The sequence below is a fragment of the Choloepus didactylus genome, chromosome 8, assembly GCF_015220235.1.
Source record: "Choloepus didactylus isolate mChoDid1 chromosome 8, mChoDid1.pri, whole genome shotgun sequence".
NCBI classification, from domain to species: Eukaryota; Metazoa; Chordata; class Mammalia; order Pilosa; family Megalonychidae; genus Choloepus; species Choloepus didactylus.
The window spans coordinates 134452512-134474139 of record NC_051314.1 but is presented as its reverse complement, the minus strand read 5'-3'; the positions used below and the strand labels follow the sequence as shown (position 1 = coordinate 134474139).

The 21628-nt window shown below is 38.6% G+C and overlaps 1 protein-coding gene and 1 pseudogene across 1 annotated transcript; one reads left to right on the top strand and one right to left on the bottom strand.

Moving 5' to 3' along the window:
- The first annotated feature begins 7599 nt into the window (after nt 1-7599).
- On the top strand, nt 7600-10340 carry TUBAL3 (tubulin alpha like 3). Its single transcript, XM_037846958.1, has 3 exons — nt 7600-7816; nt 8382-8506; nt 9396-10340. The coding sequence occupies exons 1-3, from the start codon at nt 7714-7716 to the stop codon at nt 10338-10340; spliced, it is 1173 nt and encodes a 390-aa protein (XP_037702886.1). The 5' UTR covers nt 7600-7713.
- Nucleotides 10341-10998: 658 nt separating this feature from the next.
- Nucleotides 10999-20627, bottom strand: LOC119542940 (annotated as a pseudogene).
- Nucleotides 20628-21628: the final 1001 nt, after the last annotated feature.

Sequence of the window (21628 nt, the reverse complement as noted above, 5' to 3'; positions counted from 1 at the left end):
AAAAGGACAAAATAGAACATCTTTAAGTGAAAAAAATTCAATAATTAAAATTGATAACTCAGTGCATTTGTTTAAGAGCAGGTTAGGTATAACCAAAGAAAGACTGGACAGAAGATAGTTGAAGAAATTATCCCAAATGGTAGCACAGAGATACAAAGAGACTGAAAGTGTGAGACATTAAGAGACCTAGAAGACACAGTGAAAATGTCTAACAAAAAGGAGGGGAAAGGTAGAATGGGAAGAAAGCAGTATTTGAAAAGATAAATGAACAGATATTTGTACACAAATGTTTACAGCAGCATTATTTGCCATAGTTAAAAGTGGAAGCAACCCAAGCGTCCATCAATAGAAGAACGGATAAACAAAATGTGGTATATACCTATAATGGAATATTACTCAGTCATAAAAAGGAATGAAGTTCTGATACATACCACAACCTAGATAAACCTTGAAGACACCATGTTGAGTGAAATAAGCCAGACCAAAAGGACAGATATTATATGATTTCACTTATATGAAATAACTAGAATATGGAAGTTCATAGAGAGAAAATAGAGTACAGGTTACCAGGGGCGGGGGAGAAGGGGAATGGGGACTTAATGCAGAATGGGTACAGGGTCTTTGTTTGAGTAATGGAAAAGTTTCAGTAATGGATGTTAGTGAGGGTAGAACAAAATTATAAATGTGAAAAATGTCACTCAACTGTATGCTGGGAGTGATTGAGATGGGATATTTTATGTTGTAAATATGTAAAGGACCTCATATTGCGTGATTCCATTTATATGAAATGTCCAGAGTGGGCAAAACTATAGAGACAAAAAGTAGATTAGTGATTTCCTAGGGCTGAGGGGGATGGGGATTGCCTTAGTTTGCCAGGACTGCTATAATGCATACCACAGAGTAACTGGCTTAAGCAGCAGTAATTTATTGTTTCATAGTTTTGGAGACTGGAAGTCCTAGATCAAGGTGTTGGTAGAATTGTGCTTTCTCCAAAGTCTGTAGTGTTCTGTTGATGGTTTGCCAGCAACCCACAACTCAATCTCTACCTCCATCTCATGGCCGTCTGCCTCCTTTTGTCTTGTACTACTCCTCACTATGTCCAAATTTCCTCTGCTTGTAAGGACTCCGGTCACATTGGATTAAGATCCACCCTGATTCATTTTGGCTTCAGGTTAACTAATAACATCCTCAAAGCCCCTGTTTACAAATTGCTTCACATCTGCAGGATGGGGATTAGGACTTGAACATGTCTTTGTGAGGGACAGGATTCAATCCATTACAGGGACCCTGGGAAGTGATAGCTATGGGGTATGGAGTTTCTCTGGGGAGTAATGGAAATGTTGTAAAATTGATTATGGTGCTGGTTGCACAAATCTGTGAGTATACAAAAAGCCATTGAGTTGTGTACTTCAAATGAGTGAATTGTATGGTATGTGAATTATATCTCAATAAGACTATTTTAAGATGTATTACTCACTTTACTTTTTACTAGATTAATTACTAGATTATATAAATATACAGCTAGTCAAAGCCTAGTTTTAAGGAACTATCACAATATTGCTGTGGTCTTAAAAATGCTCAATATGTGCCACTTGTGTCGACCTTGGTAGGTTTTTATCCCGGACCTGTGTAGCATATCACAATTGAGTGAAATGGCAACCATGATACATTTCTTCATTTCCTCAAAGTTGTAAGGAAGAGATAGTACAAACTAAGATTCTTGGGTGATAAAAATTTTATTTTGATTACTGAATAATACAATTAACATGTTCAAAAAAAAAAAATCTTCAACAATTCAAAAGAAGACTAAAAAGGAGAGAAAAGATAACCTAGAACATAGGGACAAACAGAAAGCACAAAATAAGATAGTATATCCAAATCTAATTATATTACTTGCATTAAATGTAATGGAATAAATTCTTCAATTAAAAGATAAAAATAGTAAAAAAAAAACAACAACAAAAAAACAAAACCAACAACTCCAATTATCTTCTGTTTACAAGTAACACATCCAAAGCATAAGAAAGCTGAAAGGTTTCTAAGTTTCTGGGGACGTAAAAAGATGGGAAAAGAGACCTATTGCACACTAACCAAAAGAAAACTATTTTAATGTGGCTATATTAATATTTTACAATACTTTGAGGCAAAAATAATTAGTAGAGACATCATTTTTTTATCTTCATTTTATTGAGATATATTCACATACCACGCAGTCATACAAAACAAATCGTACTTTCGATTGTTTACAGTACCATTACATAGTTGTACATTCATCACCTAAATCAATCCCTGACACCTTCATTAGCACACACACAAAAATAACAAGAATAATAATTAGAGTGAAAAAGAGCAATTGAAGTAAAAAAGAACACTGGGTACCTTTGTCTGTTTGTTTCCTTCCCCTATTTTTCTACTCATCCATCCATAAACTAAACAAAGTGGAGTGTGGTCCTTAGAGACATCATTTTGAAATGATAAAATTTCAATTCCCTGAGAAATGTAACAAAACTTATATGTATTTAGTAACATAGTCTCAAAATATATGAAGCAAAAATTGACAAATCAAGAATCACTATGGAAAATTTTAACCCACCTTTATCAATAATTGGTACACAAAACATGGACCAAATAATGAATCAATTTGACCTAATATAGATATATATAACGCTGAATCCAACAACTGCAGAATACACATTCTTTTCAAGCATTCATGGAACATTTAGAAAACTTGACCATTTGGCAGAATATAAAGGAAGTCTTAACAAATATATAAGGAAAGAAATCATATACAGTACATTCTCGACCTTATTGTAATTAATCAAAAACAATAACAGCAAAAACAACAAAAATCTCCTAGAAAATCTCCATACGTTTGGAAGTGGTGGTGGTAGAGGTGCATGAGCTAGAGGTAAAAAGGATACTTGCTTGTTTTGCTCAATTGCATTTGGGAATTGTTTGAAAATTACTTAAGGAAAATATATTCATATATTACTTTTGCAATAGAGAAATATGATTTCATGTTGCAGTAAATTTTACTCATACTCTCCTTTTCCTCACCAAACAATGCTTAATGAATTCTTATACCAGAAGAGGAATTTTAAAAGATATTTGTCTTTTTCAATATAGGTATAAATTAGAAGCAGATCTGGATATGGTCTAATTGATTTATCTGTAGTCATGCAGAAACTTTATCACAGGTTGTTTAGACTCAACACAGCTTCTTTGAGACTGGAGAACTTATGAATACAAAAAGTGGCTGTACTTCTTTAAGTGAAGAAAGTCCTCAGGTGGAGTCATTTCCTGGCCCTATGATAAAGTTCCCATGGGAGTGCTCCTCACTCATTTCCACAGGGCAGTGAGAGTACTAAGACCAGCATGGTAAGTGGCTACCATACTTGCAAATTGTTGACAATGTTACTTTGTTGTTGTAGCAAATTTTACTCATGTATTTGACTCTTTTCCCCACCAAACAAGTTAATAAACTCTTAATATGAGAAGAGACATTTGTTTCTTTCCATAGCTGTGTAAGTTTGAAGCAGATTTGGATAAGCTCTAATTTGATTCATCTGCAGTTTTCCTTCTTTTAAGGGGAAGGGTAGTTGACTTGGAGCCATTCACTGCCTTTAATTGGAGTACTGAAATGAGAACTTCTCCTTCCTTTAGTTTTAAGTTTGTTTTAGACCTTCCGCACTGCTTTTCTGCACAAATTGATTGCTTCACTTCTAGTTATGCTCTTAGAGTTTTGGAGGACTTCAAACCCATGTTTCCGTAGCTACGCTCATAAATGCAGGGTAAAGTGCGCAGATACTGTCTTTGTCTTCTATTGAGGTTAGTTCTTTAGGTGTGATAAGACATATAATTACCTACAATAATTCTATTCTGAGGCCACCTTTTAAGAACCGTTTTCCCTTTCAGTCTCTCATGTGTGAGTCACAGTAATTTTTAGTTTCTTAGTATTTTTAATTCTTAAATGGAAGCAAGCTTTCGCACTGCTTTTTCAGCTTTGATCTTCTCACACCATTGGACATTTTAAGTATGTTTTAATACTGTTTTGCTTTTAAAAATTATGCCTTCCATTGTGAAAGTTCCTTGTGATAATGGGAATGTTCTGTATCTGGATTGTAATTAATGTCAATATTCTGGAGGTGATATTATACTATACAGGCTTGCATGATGTTACCAATGGGGAAAATGTATAAAGAATACGTGGGATCTCCCTATATTATTTCTTACAACTGCATGTGAATCTAGTATTATCTCAAAATAAAAAGTTTAATTAAAAATTATCCTTTCCTAATAATTCAAATAAGCTTTTTAACAACATTTATTAATGTGCTGTGACTTATCAATATTGACATTCAGTTGACAGTTTATGATCTTATATTATTTTATAGTGTGACTAACAGATAGTTCGGAAAGGAGGGGAAGGCAAGGAGATGGATAAAGTAAAGCAAGCCATGCATACTTTTGGACACAGTTATGTTATAAACCCAGTTGCTTCTAAAACCAGGAAGCACAGGATCCCATCCTGGGGCTGTGTACCCCTGCTGAGTTAAAAAAGAACAGCTTTACTCTGATGTTCGAATGACTTGGGGAGCAGACTACCCGGAGGGCAGCAATTGGGTTTTCATGTTGAGGATTATTTTTCCTGTGAATATTGTGAGCAAATACCAATTTTACTTATCAGGGGCGTCCAGGACTTGGTCATAAATAGCTAAGGGAGGGAGCTGGTAAGAGAAATCTACATGTAAGCTTTTTAGATTGAGAAGCTATTATGATATAGAAACACTTCTCTTTTTTTTTTTTTTGAGTTTTACCTGAATCTAGGGATGATGTATTCAAATTATTATTATTATTTTTAATATGTATTCAGATTATTTTAAGTCCAGCAGGAGGGGGGAGGAATGAAAAGTGTGCTTTGTAGATAAGGGTGTGTCAAGAGCCTGTTTATAATGGTATAATGTACTGTGTTGTTTTGATTTTTATTTACCGAATAGAGGTTTGTGTTGGTTAGTACAGAGTGGAGTGCTTCTTAAGTCAAGTTTGCAGCCTTTGACACAGAGACTGATGCACAGAAGACACCAAATGGAAATCCTGTTTAGGTAGCGATTTTGAATTTCTCCTAAAGCAAAGAGGGCTCCTTGTGAATCAAGGAGACAAAGTACAAGGGTTTGAAGTAAATGAGAATGAGCAAAGTTCAAGTCAGATTGCAGAGGTGTGACCAGCTGGGGCACACTCCCTCCCTCCATGTGAGGAGGCTACAGGCCAGTGGTTGATGGAGCAGATCTGAGATCTGTGTAGTTGGATCTCAAAACTTAAGTGAGTGGAGCCATGGAAGAGTGCAGGGTGGTCTGTCAGCTTATGAAGTCAGACGAGCTGATAATGCTGAAAACAGGCTCCTCACAGGGCAGGACCCCTATGTAGATGTGATCCATGACCACTGGCAAGCAAAGCACAACTTTATTAAAATCAGCCATTGCAGCCACTTTAGATTTTTTAAGATTTAGCTTTCTCTTTCCCCCTTTTAGAGAAGTAGATACTTGTGTCTGTCTCAAATTACAAACAAAAAAAGTTGTTTGCCTTAAAAAAAGAAAGTCAACGATTTAAAAGTGAAATCTATACTCCTAGGTTTTTCATGGGGTGGGAGGTACGGGCTGATGAGGGTGGAGGAAAACAGAAAGTTTAAAAAAGAAAAAAAAAATCATTTACTATCCAGATACAACAAGAGTTAATATTTTGATACATTTTCTTTGTATTTTTTCTATGCCTAATTTTAAACAATTTAATATCATATTCTATATATAGTTGTGATTTTATTTAATATGTTGTAAGAATTTTCCATTTCATAAAATTTATTTTGTAAACATTTAACAGCTGTGTAACTTTCCATTGTATTGATGTACAATCCTTTAAATGCCCAACAATAGGTAAATGGTTAAGTAAATTGGTTCTTGTTTTCCACTCTTATAAATAATCACACTGAAAACCATTGTGTCTAATCTTGCATTTTAGATTCTTTCTTTCTTTTGTAATTCGTTTGTTTGCTTTTACATCTAATGGTTGTCTCAAGTGCAAATGTTACATTTTTGGGTTGTTAAATCTATTGTTTTTTTCCTATCATTACTTTTGAGCTTAGAATATTCTTCCTTATTTGGACAAAAAATGAATAGTACTGTAAATATAAAATCTTAAGGCATGAAAAGGTAATGTTTAGTATTTAGTTGCAATGGATTTTAATATGTGACAAGGTTATACATTGATTTTGGTTTCTTTTTCTTTTAAATAACTAGTTAAATTTATTCTAGTTAAATTATTACTTTTATTTTAAATAACTAATGATATTTATTTATTTATAGCTGGTTTATGTAGTCTCAGCCCAATTCTTAGCCCAGTACACCGTAGTTGCTTGATTTATGTTGTTGCAAGAAATCTTTTCATGGAATTTGAGTCCTTTGGTTTCAATTGTTCTTGAAGACCTGGTTTTTGGTTTCCAGGAGAAACTCTTTTTTTTTTTTTTTTTTTTTTTTTTTTAATTCAGCTTTACTGAGATATATTCACATACCATACAATCATCCATGGTGTACAATCAGCTATTCACAATACCATCATATAGTTGTGCATTCATCACCCCAATCTATTTTTGAATTTTCCTCATACCAGAAAGAATCGGAATAAGAATTAAAAATAAAAGGAAAAAAGAACACCCAAACCATCCCCGCCATCCCACCCTATTTTTCATTTAGGTTTTGTCCCCACTTTTCTTCTGATCCATCCTTACACTGGATAAAGGGAGTGTGATCCACAGGGTTTTCACAATCACACTGTCACCCCTTGTAAGCTACATTGTTATACAATCATCTTCAGGAGTCGAGGCTACTGGGTTGGAGTTCAGTAGTTTCAGATATTTACTTCTAGCTATTCCAATACATTAAAACCTAAAAAGGGTTATCTGTATAGTGTGTAAGAATGTCCACCAGAGTGACCTCTTGACTCCATTTGAAATCTCTCAGCCACTGAAACTTTATTTCGTTTCATTTTGCGTCCCCCTTTTGGTCAGGAAGATGTTCTCAATCCCACGATGCCGGGTCCAGATTCATCCCTGGGAGTCATACCCTGCATTGCCAGGGAGATTTACACCCCTGGGAGTCAGGTCCCATGTAGGGAGGAGGGCAGTGAGTTCATCTGCCAAGGTGGCTTAGCTAGAGAGAGAGGGCCACATCTGAGCAACAAAAAGGCACTTGGGGAGACCCTGAGGCACAATTATAAGCAGGCTTAGCCTCTCCTTTGCAGTAACAAGCTTCATAGGGGCCAGCCCCAAGACAGAGGGCTCGGCATACGAAACGGCCAGTCCTCAATGTTTGTGAGAACATCAGCAATAACCCAGGTGAGGAAGTCTAACACCTCTGCATCCTCCCCCAGCTTCCAGGAGAAACTTTTAATTATCCTTATAATAAATTTCTCTTGGCTTAAGCTAGTGTAGTTTCTTTCACTTTTAACCAGACATGTTCAGTAACATAGTTCATCGTATCTAAGAAGGCCTGTGTGATTGTAACTTACTATGGCTTGTTTCAGAGGGAGTGCCTTTCCATCCACATTGGCCAAGCTGGTGTCCAGATTGGGAATGCTTGCTGGGAACTCTATTGCTTGGAACATGGAATCCAACCAGATGGCATTGTTCTTGACAGTACCAAGGATCAGTTGCCAAATGCTAAAATGGAGCACAGGAAAGCATCTTTTGATAACTTCTTCTGTGAGACAAGAGCTGGGAAGCACGTGCCCAGAGCACTCTTCATGGACCTGGAACCAACTGTTATAGGTGATGAAAGTTTTAAATTCCAGTATACTCAACTGTCTGCAATCAAAACAAACAAATCAACTATCAGTGGGTGGAATTATCAGATTATACTACTCTTATTGGAATAGGATCATAAGGTCCTTTTCCAACTTTAGAGGATCACTTGGTGGTCATTTAGGGTGATTAGCATGACAAACATACCCAAAGGGAAGATAAAGTTAGCCTTCATTTTCTGTATGATGAAATTAATTAAAATCTTGTTAATTGTTTTGACAGACATCTACTGTATCAGAACACTAAATCTTTTCCTGGATTTGAGAGCCAGTTGCTAGAGGCTACTGGCCAAGAGTCGGAAAATTTGGCATTACTTGTTTACAAAGTGTAGACTATTAGAAAATTACTATAAAGAAGCCACAAGCCAGAAAAGTCTTCTAATTGTGGGGAAGAGCAAAGCAATGTTACGATTATTAAAGTCTGACATCGTAGGGGAAAGACTAGGGGTCAGAGTACAGGGTTGTGTGAGAATTGGCAAAAGGTTTAAAAGCTGAATTGAGCAAGTGTGCTGACATCTTTCCCCCTTCCACAGATGGGATTCGGACCGGGAAGTACTGCTCACTCTTCCACCCAGAGCAACTCGTCAGTGGAAAGGAGGATGCTGCAAACAACTATGCCCGAGGTCGCTACTCCATGGGGTCAGAGATCATCGACCTTGTGCTGGAGAGGACCCGCAAGTTGGCAAGTGGCTCCTCTTCTCTTTAGATCTGGCCATGCCTAGGCACCTCTGATTCACCGGCAGGACTAAGTAAACCAACATCACCTACCACCTCCCCCATCGCCCCCCAATCCACTCACCTTGGAACCTCATGGTGGATGTTCACAGCTGGGGAAATGCCCTAAAGTTGACTTTGAATAAACTTGGCTATGTAGGAAGGGTGCAAGAAGCCCTCACAATTAAACTGTGTACCCCCTGCCTACCCTGGCTTCTGCTAATGTAGGATTTATCTTGTTATCTGGACCCTCCAAAGCACTCTAAAACTTCTCATTTCCAAATAGTCACCACAGTTTATAAAGTTACAGGAAGCACCCCTAACTGGAATTAGTTACTTTACTCACCAACAGTTAATTCACCTTTAAGGACTGGAACCTGGTGAATCCTTTGCCTAGCAGGAATTTTGCTGTCTGATACAAACATCAGGTAACTCAATGCCTTTTAAACCAGCAGAGTAGATTGAGCATAAAGTGATAGGCACTGCATCTACTCTGAAGGAAAAACGATTTTGTTTCAATATTTCATTGGTCCTTTCCTTTTCTTTGTTATTGATAAAGACATTGCTTGAGATCACCTAGAGTTAAATTTGTAGAGAGCAGTGAAAGACAGTTGCATATTTATGCTTTGTTTGTAGTGAGATTCCCAGGGGCTCTCCCCACTCCAGAAGTACCACCCAAGTATATTGCCAAGTAGATCTGCTTGCTGTGGAGTTAACAATGGTAAAGCAGTCCTTTCAGAAAGTGTTGGGGAGTGGGGGTGTTGTGTCATACCATTACCACTGCTTCTGGATATATTTGGTTGAGTTCTCACATCCCATTTACCTCCCCCCAGGCAGAACAGTGCAGTGGACTCCAGGGATTTTTGATTTTCCGAAGCTTTGGAGGAGGCACTGGATCAGGATTTACATCTCTGTTAATGGAACGGCTCTCGATAGAATATAGCAGGAAGACTAAGTTGGAGTTCTCTGTCTACCCAGCCCCCAGGATCTCCACTGCTGTGGTGGAGCCTTACAACTCCATCCTCACCACCCATTCAACCATTGAGTACTCAGACTGTACCTTCATGGTGGACAATGAGGCCATTTATGACATATGCCACCACAAACTTGGTGTCGAACGCCCCTCTTATGCCAGCATTAATAGGTTGATAGGTCAAGTGGTGTCTTCCATTACTGCTTCTCTCCGGTTTGAAGGGCCCTTGAATGTAGACCTAATTGAATTCCAGACCAACCTAGTACCCTATCCCAGAATACATTTCCCCATGTCAACCTTTGCCCCCATCATCTCTGCCGACAAAGCCTACCATGAGCAGTTCTCTGTGTCAGACATCACCGCCGCTTGCTTTGACTTCTCCAACCAGCTGGTCAAGTGTGATCCTCGGCTTGGGAAGTACATGGCCTGCTGCCTACTGTACAGAGGGGATGTGGTCCCTAAGGATGTGAATACAGCAATTGCAGCCATGAAGTCGAGGAAGTCTGTTCAGTTTGTAGACTGGTGTCCCACTGGTTTTAAGGTGGGCATCAACAATCAGCCACCCACCGTGGTGCCGAGAGGGGACCTGGCCAAAGTCCAGCGGACCGTCTGCATGCTGAGCAACACCACGGCCATTGCGGAGGCCTGGGCCCGCCTGGACCACAAGTTTGACCTCATGTACACCAAGCGGGCATTTCTGCATTGGTACATTAAAGAAGGCATGGAAGAAGGGGAGTTCTCAGAAGCCAGGGAGGATTTGGCGGTGCTGGAGAAGGATTATGAGGAAGTGGGGCTAAGTTTTTGATGCAAGTATGTCTGGTGAAAATGAATGTTAAGTTAAAATATCATGCTTTTTTTTTGAAACCATTATATACTTGGTAGTTAGAATTCCTTTGATTAGAAGAAAGAGGAAAAGACCCTGGGTTCCATACCAAACTAAATGAGTTAGTACTAACAATGAACATATATTTCCTTGTCTGTCAGTGTAATTTAGCACTGCGAACTTTCTAAAGTCTGGAGTCCTTTAAACTACTAGAGCATTTCTATATTTATTATTATTATTATTTTTCTTGCCAAAATGGAAATTTGGCTTTATTCTATGCTTTTGCTTTTTAACAAAGAGACCACAAAACCCTCTATTTTAAGCTTTCCCTTTCCTGTACCTGAAGTGGATTATTAATGTTATTTCCCCCATATCTATAGTTTGTATATTGATTAAATAATGAACATTTAAATATTTTCAGTAGTTATTTTCCTTTCTCCAATCCTGCAACTTAATGTCTGTTTGATTTTTATACAAACAAACAAAAACCCAAACACTTCTGGGTCTTTCTGAAATTTGAATCTGTGTGTCCGGCAGGTCAGAAGGTAAAAGTGATTCCTGAAAGGTCCCTGGTCCCTGAGCAGGTGTTTCTCAAAGTGCGGCCAGTGGAACCCTGAATCAGAACCACTTAAGATGCTCCTTAAAAGTGCAGATTCTTGGACTTCACTTCAGACTTGCTCAAGGAGAATTCCTAGGGATGGGAGAGGGTATGCACATGAAATTCATTTTTGCCACTGAACTGTCCCATTTTCAAACAACTTATACTTTACTATTGAAAAACTAGCTATAAATTCATTAAAACCAGGAGCTCTATTTTTAAAAACTGGGACATTAGTTTGAATAATAGTTGGAACTAAGGTGAACTAAATACTGCGAAGGCTGTGCTCCTAGGTTTAAGTGTTGCTCTTGAACTGATGGTAGATAATTTTCAGGTGCCTCATTTATCTGAAGAGTTTTACCTCTCAGCCTTGGTCTTCCACTTATGCTTTCTCTTGGCTTTTACTTTCTAAGTGCTTTTGACCCTGGTAGACATCTGAAGGTAGTAGGCCCTAAAGCCTTGAATGGGGGTAAAAAGTTGCGTGCTTTATTGTGAGGCTTACCAAAAATACAATGCTACCATCTTCCTTCTGTTTGTATCACCTGGACCCAAGAGCTGACCTGCCATTTTTAACAGTTCCCAGGGATATTCTTTTTTTTTTTTTTTTTTTCTCTTTGTATTTTATTTTATTTTGAAATAAATTCAGAGTTATAGGAACAGTTGCAAAAACAATACAAACCCCATGCACAGAAGTCCAGCATACTGTGACCCCCCTCCCCCAAAACCCCAATCCACAAATTTTAACATGCTGTCACACCGCTATTTCTTTCCCTCCCTCCCTCCCTCCCTGTCTATCATCCATCATCTATTGCTCTATCTTCTGAACATATGAGAGCAAGCTGCACACATCCTTGAACAAACACTATAATTCACATATACAATTCCCATGAACAAGAACATTCTTTTATGCAATCCCATTAAACGCAGCTAAGAAGTACAAGAGATTCAACATTGATACAAAGCTTACATTCTATATTTCCTTTTTTTTTTTTTCCCCTTATGTCTCAACTGTATCCCTTTGAGCCTCCTGTCCTCCATCCTCAGATCCCATCCAGGGCCATCCTTGGCATTCAACTGTCATCTATTTAGACTGTCTTTTTTTTTTTTTCCTCAATTGTGGAAACATATATACAGCCTAAATCTTCCCATTCCACCCCCTCCCTAGTGTTCCATTAGTGGGATTAATCACATTTAGAATGTTGTAATGCTATCTCTTTCCCACCATCCATTACTAGAAATTTCCCTTCACCTCAAACAGCAACCCTACACTCATTTCTTAACTCCCCATTGCCTCTTCCCCCATTTCTCTTAACCCATACTCTACTTTTCATCTCTATGGTCATATTCTCTGATAATTTCTTTGTGTTTACTGTGGTCCATCTTAAAGAGATTTCCCATTTGATGTTGGGCAGCTCAGCCGGGTAAGAGTTGCTGACAGTGAATGCTGGCATGGCCACACCCTGGCTACTGTACACATCAAGCAGATTTCCTGACACGGGCAGCATGCTGGGGAGCTGCAGTCCTGCAATGCCTGCAGGCAGATAACTGAGCATTTCCTCATTGTAACTGGACTCCAGGCTGATGATCTCATCAATGACATCACCAGTCTCCTTCTCTGAGCTGGATCCGGGAGTGAGCAGCACCATGGGGCTGTTGGGACTGCTGCCTGTGGGGCTGGTAGTGTGGGCAGCTTCAGGGTGGGGAGAGGCTGGGCACTAGCAGGCCCGGGTGGTGGGGCAAGGGCCATGATAGCCAGCATGGGCCCAAGTATGGTAGACAGGAGCTATTTCACCTGCTGCCGGCAGTTCTGCTGCAGGTGGTAGTGTGTAGGGTTCTCCAGTGGGTCTGCACTTTGAGCACCTCTCCTGAGGTGCGGCACAGCCCAATGTGTGGCCCCCAGCAGAGATGCCAACCAGAGAGGTGGCAGGAGAGGTAGACGCAGGGCTGGGGAAGGGAGCAGCCGCAGCCTGCTCCTGACGCTCTCACCTCTGCTGCTTCTGGGCTTGGGCTCAGCATTAGCCACTGTCCAGCAAGACCTGTGATGAGGAAGGTAATGTGACATGGCAGGGGTCCTGGAACCCCCTGCAAAAGATGATGCAGAGAGTGTAGCTGGGGTGGCCTGCAGTGATATTGGGAGGCTTGAGTGTTGGGGTAGGGGGTGGCTTTTGAGCTCATAAAACCTGTCACGATCAAGGAGGTTTTCTAATTTGATGTCAGCAACAATCCTGGATTCCAGAAGCAAAGAGTTCAGGCTGAGCAGCTGAGCAGAGCTGGTCAGTCTGTGCTTCCCCAACAGCACAAACACAGCTCAAGGGCCCCGTGTGCCATCTCTATGCCATCACTAGCTGGCTTGCTGTATGAGACAAGACACCTAGACCCAGGTGAGCCCTGCTTGTTGGGTCTCGGCCCAGTCTCCCTAGCAAAATAAGAGTCCCCTCCCTGCACTTGCCACCACTTCTTTCTCCCCTAAGCCATGGAGCGAGCTCTGTGTAGGTGAGTGGCGTCGGGGAGACGTATGGGCCGGAGTCCTCCCTGTCCCTGGACGGACTGACCTCCCCCTCCCAAACCTAACCCTGGATGACGGCCTTCCTCCCCCCTCATCCTCTTCCTCCTTCTCCCTGGTTTCTATATGTCTATTTTTTTTTTTAATCTTCATTTTATTGAGATATATTCACATACCATGCAGTCATACAAAACAAATCGTACATTCGATTGTTCACAGTACCATTACATAGTTGTACATTCATCACCTAAATCAATCCCTGACACCTTCATTAGCACACACACAAAAATAACAAGAATAATAATTAGAGTGAAAAAGAGCAATTGAAGTAAAAAAAAACACTGGGTACCTTTGTCTGTTTGTTTCCTTCCCCTATTTTTCTACTCATCCATCCATAAACTAGACAAAGTGGAGTGTGGTCCTTATGGCTTTCCCAATCCCACTGTCACCCCTCATAAGCTACATTTTTATACAACTGGCTTCGAGATTCATGGGTTCTGGGTTGTAGTTTGATAGTTTCAGGTATCCACCACCAGCTACCCCAATTCTTTGGAATCTAAAAAGAGTTGTCTAAAGTGTGCGTAAGAGTGCCCACCAGAGTGACCTCTCGGCTCCTTTTGGAATCTCTCTGCCACTGAAGCTTATTTCATTTCCTTTCACATCCCCCTTTTTGTCAAGAAGATGTTCTCCATCCCACGATGCCAGGTCTACATTCCTCCCTGGGAGTCATATTCCATGTTGCCAGGGAGATTCACTCCCCTGGGTGTCTGATCCCACGTAGGGGGGAGGGCAGTGATTTCACCTTTCAAGTTGGCTTAGCCAGAGAGAGAGGGCCACATCTGAGCAACAAAGAGGCATTCGGGAGGAGGCTCTTAGGCACAACCATAGGGAGGCCTAGCCTCTCCTTTGCAGCAACCGTCTTCCCAAGGGTAAAACTTATGGTAGAGGGCTCAACCCATCAAACCACCAGTCCCCCATGTCTGCGGCCATGCTAGCAACCATCGAGGTGGGGTAGGCGAACACCCCTGCATTTTTCACAGGCTCCTCAAGGGGGCACTACATCTTATTTTTTTCTTGTTTTTCTTTTTTTTTTTTTTTTAACTTTCCCTTCTTTTTTAAATCAACTGTATGAAAAAAAAGTTAAAAAGAAAACAAACATACAATAAAAGAACATTTCAAAGAGACCATAACAAGGGAGTAAGAAAAAGACAACTAACCTAAGATAACTGCTTAACTTCCAACATGTTCCTACTTTACCCCAAGAAAGTTACATAATATAGCAACTTTCCTGTGAACTTGTTCCTACTATATCCATCAGAAATTAACAGACCATAGTCATTCCTGGGCATCCCCAGAACGTTAAATAGCTTATCTGTTCTTCTTGGATTATTGTTCCCCCTTCCTTAATTGCTCTCTATTGCTAGTTCCCCTACATTCTACATTATAAACCATTTGTTTTACATTTTTCAAAGTTCACATTAGTGGTAGCATATAATATTTCTCTTTTTGTGCCTGGCTTATTTCGCTCAGCATTATGTCTTCAAGGTTCATCCATGTTGTCATATGTTTCACGAGATCGTTCCTTCTTACTGCCGCGTAGTATTCCATCGTGTGTATATACCACATTTTATTTATCCACTCATCTGTTGAAGGACATTTGGGTTGTTTCCATCTCTTGGCAATTGTGAATAATGCGTCTATGAACATTGGCATGCAGATATCTGTTCGTGTCACTGCTTTCCGACCTTCCGGGTATGTACCGAGAAGTGCAATCGCTGGATCAAATGGTAACTCTATATCTAGTTTTCTAAGGAACTGCCAGACTGACTTCCAGAGTGGCTGAACCATTATACAGTCCCACCAACAATGAATAAGAGTTCCAATTTCTCCACATCCCCTCCAGCATTTGTAGTTTCCTGTTTGTTTAATGGCAGCCATTCTAACCGGTGTTAGATGGTACCTCATTGTGGTCTTAATTTGCATCTCTCTAATAGCTAGTGAAGCTGAACATTTTTTCATGTGTTTCTTGGCCATTTGTATTTCCTCTTCAGAGAACTGTCTTTTCATATCTTTTGCCCATTTTATAATTGGGCCATCTGTACTATTGTCATTGAGTTGTAGGATTTCTTTATATATGCACGATATCAGTCTTTTGTCAGACACATGGTTTCCAAAAATTTTTTCCCATTGAGTTGGCTGCCTCTTTACCTTTTTGAGAAATTCCTTTGAGGTGCAGAAACTTCTAAGCTTGAGGAGTTCCCATTTATCTATTTTCTCTTTTGTTGCTTGTGCTTTGGGTGTAAAGTCTAGGAAGTGGCCGCCTAATACAAGGTCTTGAAGATGTTTTCCTACATTATCTTCTAGGAGTTTTATGGTACTTTCTTTTATATTGAGATCTTTGGTCCATTTTCAGTTAATTTTTGTGTAGGGGGTGAGGTAGGGTTTCTCTTTCATTCTTTTGGATATGGATATCCAACTCTCCCAGCCCCATTTGTTGAATAGACCATTACGACTCAGTTCAGTGACTTTGGGGGCCTTATCAAAGATCAGTCGGCCATAGATCTGAGGGTCTATCTCTGAATTCTCAATTCGATTCCATTGATCTATATGTCTATCTTTGTGCCACTACCATGCTGTTTTGGCAACTGTGGCTTTATAATAAGCTTCAAAGTCAGGGAGTGTAAGTCCTCCCACTTCGTTTTTCTTTTTTAGAGTGTCTTTAGCAATTCGAGGCATCTTCCCTTTCCAAATAAATTTGATAACTAGCTTTTCCAAGTCTGCAAAGTAGGTTGTTGGAATTTTGATTGGGATTGCATTGAATCTGTAGATGAGTTTGGGTAGAATTGACATCTTAATGACATTTAGCCTTCCTATCCATGAACATGGAATATTTTTCCATCTTTTAAGGTCCCCTTCTATTTCTTTTAGTAGAGTTATGTAGTTTTCTTTGTATAGGTCTTTTACATCTTTGGTTACGTTTATTCCTAGGTACTTGATTTTTTTGGTTGCTATTGAAAATGGTATCTTTTTCTTGAGTGTCTCTTCAGTTTGTTCATTTCTAGCATATAGAAACATTACTGACTTATGTGCATTAATCTTGTATCCCGCTACTTTGCTAAATTTGTTTATTAGCTCTAGTAGCTGTATCGTCGATTTCTCAGGGTTTTCTAGATATAAGATCATATCATCTGCAAACAATGAGAGTTTTACTTCTTCTTTTCCAATTTGGATGCCTTTTATTTCTTTGTCTTGCCGGATTGCCCTGGCTAGCACTTCCAGCACAATGTTGAATAACAGTGGTGACAGCGGGCATCCTTGTCTTGTTCCTGATCTTAGAGGGAAGGATTTCAGTCTCTCACCATTGAGTACTATGCTGGCTGTGGGTTTTTCATATATGCTCTTTATCATGTTGAGGAAGTTTCCTTCAATTCCTACCTTTTGAAGTGTTTTTATCAAAAAGGGGTGTTGGATTTTGTCAAATGCTTTTTCAGCATCTATTGAGATGATCAATTGATTTTTCCCTTTGACTTGTTAATGTGTTGTAATACATTGATTGATTTTCTTATATTGAACCATCCTTGCATGCCTGGAATGAACCCCACTTGGTCATGGTGTATGATTTTTTAATGTGTCTTTGGATTCGATTTGCAAGTATTTTGTTGAGGATTTTTGCATCTATATTCATTAGGGAGATTGGCCGGTAGTTTTCCTTTTTTGTAGCATCTTTGCCTGGTTTTGGTATTAGATTGATGTTAGCTTCATAAAATGAGTTAGGTAGTGTTCCATTTTCTTCAATGTTTTGAAAGAGTTTGAGTAAGATTGGTGTCAGTTCTTTCTGGAAAGTTTGGTAGAATTCCCCTGTGAAGCCATCTGGCCCTGGGCATTTATTTGTGGGAAGATTTTTGATGACTGATTGGATCTCTTTGCTTGTGATGGGTTGGTTGAGGTCTTCTATTTCTTCTCTGGTCAGTCTAGGTTGTTCATATGTTTCCAGAAAATTGTCCATTTCTTCTACATTATCCAGTTTGTTGCCATACAGTTGTTCATAATATCCTCTTATAGTTTTTTTAATTTCTTCAGGATCTGCAGTTATGTCACCTTTTTCATTCATTATTTTGTTTATATGGGTCTTCTCTCTTTTTGATTTTGTCAGTCTAGCTAGGGGCTTGTCAATCTTGTTGATCTTCTCAAAGAACCAACTTTTGGTGATATTTATCCTCTCTATTGTTTTTTTGTTCTCTGTGTCATTTATTTCTGCTTTAATCCTTGTTATTTCTTTTCTTCTACTTGGTTTAGGATTGGTTTGCTGTTCATTTTCTAGCTTCTTCAGTTGATCCATTAGTTCTTTGATTTTGGCTCTTTCTTCCTTTTTAATATATGCGTTTAGTGCTATAAATTCCCCCTCAGTACTGCTTTTTCTGCATCCCATAGGTTTTGGTATGTTGTGTTCTCATTTTCATTCGTCTCTATATATTTAGCAATTTCTCTTGCTATTTCTTCTTTAACCCACTGATTGTTTAGGAGTGTGTTGTTTAACCTCCAGGTATTTGTGAATTTTCTAAGTCTCTGATGGTTATTGACTTCTAATTGTATTCCATTGTGGTCAGAGAATGTGCTTTGAATAATTTCAATCTTTTTAAATTTATTGAGGCTTGTTTTATGTCCCAGCATATGATCTATTCTGGAGAAAGTTCCGTGAGCACTAGAAAAGTATGTGTATCCTGGTGATTTGGGATGTAATGTCCTGTATATGTCTGTTAAATCTAATTCATTTATCAGATTGTTTAGTTTTTCAATTTCCTTATTGGTCTTCTGTCTGGTTGATCTATCTATAGGAGAGAGTGATGTGTTGAAGTCTCCCACAATTATTGTGGAAACATCAATTGCTTCCTTTAGTTTTGCCAGTGTTTCTCTCATGTATTTTGTGGCACCTTGATTGGGTGCCTAGACATTTACGATTGTTATTTCTTCTTGTTGAATTGCCCCTTTTATTAGTATGTAGTGGCCTTCTTTGTCTCTCAAAACATCCCTGCATTTAAAGTCTATTTTATCTGAGATTAATATTGCTACACCTGCTTTCTTTTGGCTGTAGCTTGCATGAAATATTTTTTTCCATCCTTTCACTTTCAGTTTCTTTGTGTCCCTGTGTCTAAAATGAGTCTCTTGTATGCAACATATTTATGGTTCATTTTTTTTGATCCATTCTGCGAATCTATATCTTTTAATTGGGGAGTTTAATCCATTTACATTCAACGTTATAACCGTGAAGGCATTTCTTGAATCAGCCATCTTATTCTTTGGTTTATGTTTGTCATATTTTTCCCCTCTGTCTATTAATATCCTTTATTGTACCCATACCGAATCTCTTTAGTACTGAACCTTTCTCCAAGTCTCTCTGTCCTTTCTTTGTTTCTCTGTCTGTAGGGCTCCCAGGGATATTCTTTTACATACTAAAATCACTGCCCCAATGTGTGGGCTTCAAGAGTGCCACTTAAACAAGGTACTATTTTTCCTGCTTTCGACTCAAACCATTGTTCCTCTGGAGGCCAATGCCCACAGCATAGTCGAAATGTTACTTAGATACTCTTCACTGTCTATAAAGGCTTGGTTTTCCAGCTCAGACAAGCATCACTGAATTTTTGCTCAGTTCTCAATTCTCTGTCTGCCTGGGTCCCCTTCAGACGCTACTTCTGAGGCCTCCTGCCAAGGGCTTTGTTGATGTTGGCACCAAAACCACCTCATATCAGAATTCCAGTCAGAACCAGGGGCCTGTTAGAGTTGAGCTGTGCCGGGATTTCCAAAATAGTGGGGGCAAAGGAACTTGATACTTATTCTCTTGTCTCTGACTTGCTGTGATCAAACACTTGGGGGAAAGTTAAAAAAATTTTTTTCCAAACAAAAAGAGTAGTTTAGTGAAACTTAGTGTCATTTCACTAAATCTAACAAAGATCAAATGGTGGACTATCTGGGTCTTTATTTTCAGTGTAGAAGTTCTTCAAAACTTGAAGGAACCTATGATAGTATCCAACTTACTTGGGGGAGGGTTATATTTTCCAGTTAACCCATGTCTTTCATGTTTGCACCTTAAAATCATATCTTATTCAGCAGTAAATAAAGGTATTTGATGATCTGAATATTATGAACATTTCACATATTTGTTAGGTTTAGGGTTAAGTCTCCCAAAGATTGGTCATTTAGCCTCAAGTATTTTTCTTTGGGCCTTTGCTTTTAATCCTGACAGTAAAATGGTAAAGAACAACAGGAAAGGATTATTAAACTAGATATTAGGAAAGATGGTTCCATGTCAATGCATTGCTATAATTATTTAACCTTGAAATATATACTGAACCTCTCCATATGTTAAAATTCTCATATTGGACAAAGTTATTTCTCAGGCCCCTTCAGATTCAAGATTCTAAGTGTCTAAGATTTGTCAGCTTGTAATACTACTTGCCTCCACATACCTTACATAAATATTGGATTTATGAAGTATATTTCTTTATTATTCATGTTTCCTCTCTATTAGCTTGTTAGTAAAATGTTCTTTTCTTTTTCTTTTTAGGGGATACTTTAGAGATTATAACTCAAATTTGATTTACTAGCATCTACCATGTGTTATTAGTATTTTTACCCCTTCCTGGACAATGAAAGGACCACAGAGCACTTCAAGTTCATTTATTCTCCTCCTGCCTTTGGTATATTATTACCATGTCTTTTAATGCTGTATATGTTTTTTTTTTTTTAATTCAGTATTATTGAGATATAGTCACATACCATACAATCATCCATGGTGTACATATAGTTGTGCATTCATCACCCCAATCTATTTTTGACCATTTTCCTTATACCAGAAAGAATCAGAATAAGAATAAAAAATAAAAATAAAAAAGAACACCCAAATCATCCCCCCACTCCACCCTATTTTTCATTTAGTTTTTGCCCCCATTTTTCTACTCATCCATCCATACACTGAATAAAGGGAGTGTGATCCATAAGGTTTTCACAATCACACCGTCACCCCTTGTAAGCTACATTGTTATACAATCGTTGTATATGTTTTTAAAACTCCAAACATTCATTATTACTGTTGTTTTAAACAGTGGATGTTTATTTGGATTTAACCTCACATTCCTTCTCTGATACTCTTCATTCCTTCCTGCATTTCCATGCTTCCTTCTGGGATCATTTTCTTTCTGACAAAAGAACTCCCCTTATTCTTTTAATGTGGCTCTGCCTGGCAGAAAATTCTCTGTTTTAATTTTTTTCTAAACATCTTTATTTTACCTTCATTTTGGAATAATATTTTTTCTGGGTATAGAATTCTAGGTTGGCAATAATTTTGTTTCAGTCCTTTAATTATGTTATTCCACCATTTTCTGCTTCCATCATCTTATTGAGAATTCAGCTCCCAGTCTTACTGCTGCACCTTTGAAAGTAGTGTCTTTTTTCCCTTTGACAGTTTAACAATGTGCTTAGGTGTGGTTTTTATTGTCTTTTTTCTACTTGGGCTGCATGGAGCTCCTAGAATCTATGGCTTGATCTCTTTTGTCAGTTTTGGAAAATTCTTGACCAGTTTTTCTTCAAATATTGTTTCCAAGCAATTTCTCTCTCCTCTCTTCCTGGGACTCCAATTACATATACATTAAACATTTTCATATTATCCCAGATGTTTCTTATACTCTTATTTTGTACTTTCCATCTACCCCCCACCTCCGTTTGCTTCCAAGTAACCACTGAGTTCTATACCTACTTACTGAACCTGTATTCCTGGATGCTTTGCCTACATTTAAATTTAACTTCTTCCAAGAAAATGTATCATTTTCCTCATAAGAACTTTGCTCTTCCTTTGGAATTCTTTATTCTCATTTACTTATGCCATCATATTCCCACTTAAGTAGGTTCTGAATAACACTATTTTTTAATATAGCTTATTTTTAGAGCAGTTGTAGGTTTAAATAAAAAATATGCAAAAAGTACAGATTCCCTTATGCCTCCCACACGCAGTTTTCCCTATTAACAATTTGCATTAATATAACACCATCATTTTTGACTGTCCCCTATTTTTTGTTCTTTACTTAGAATTGCATCCTATCAATTCCATGTTTCCAGAATTCATCTCCTTTTCTTTTCTCCTCACTGAAGCCATCCCAGTTCAGGTCATCAAACCCT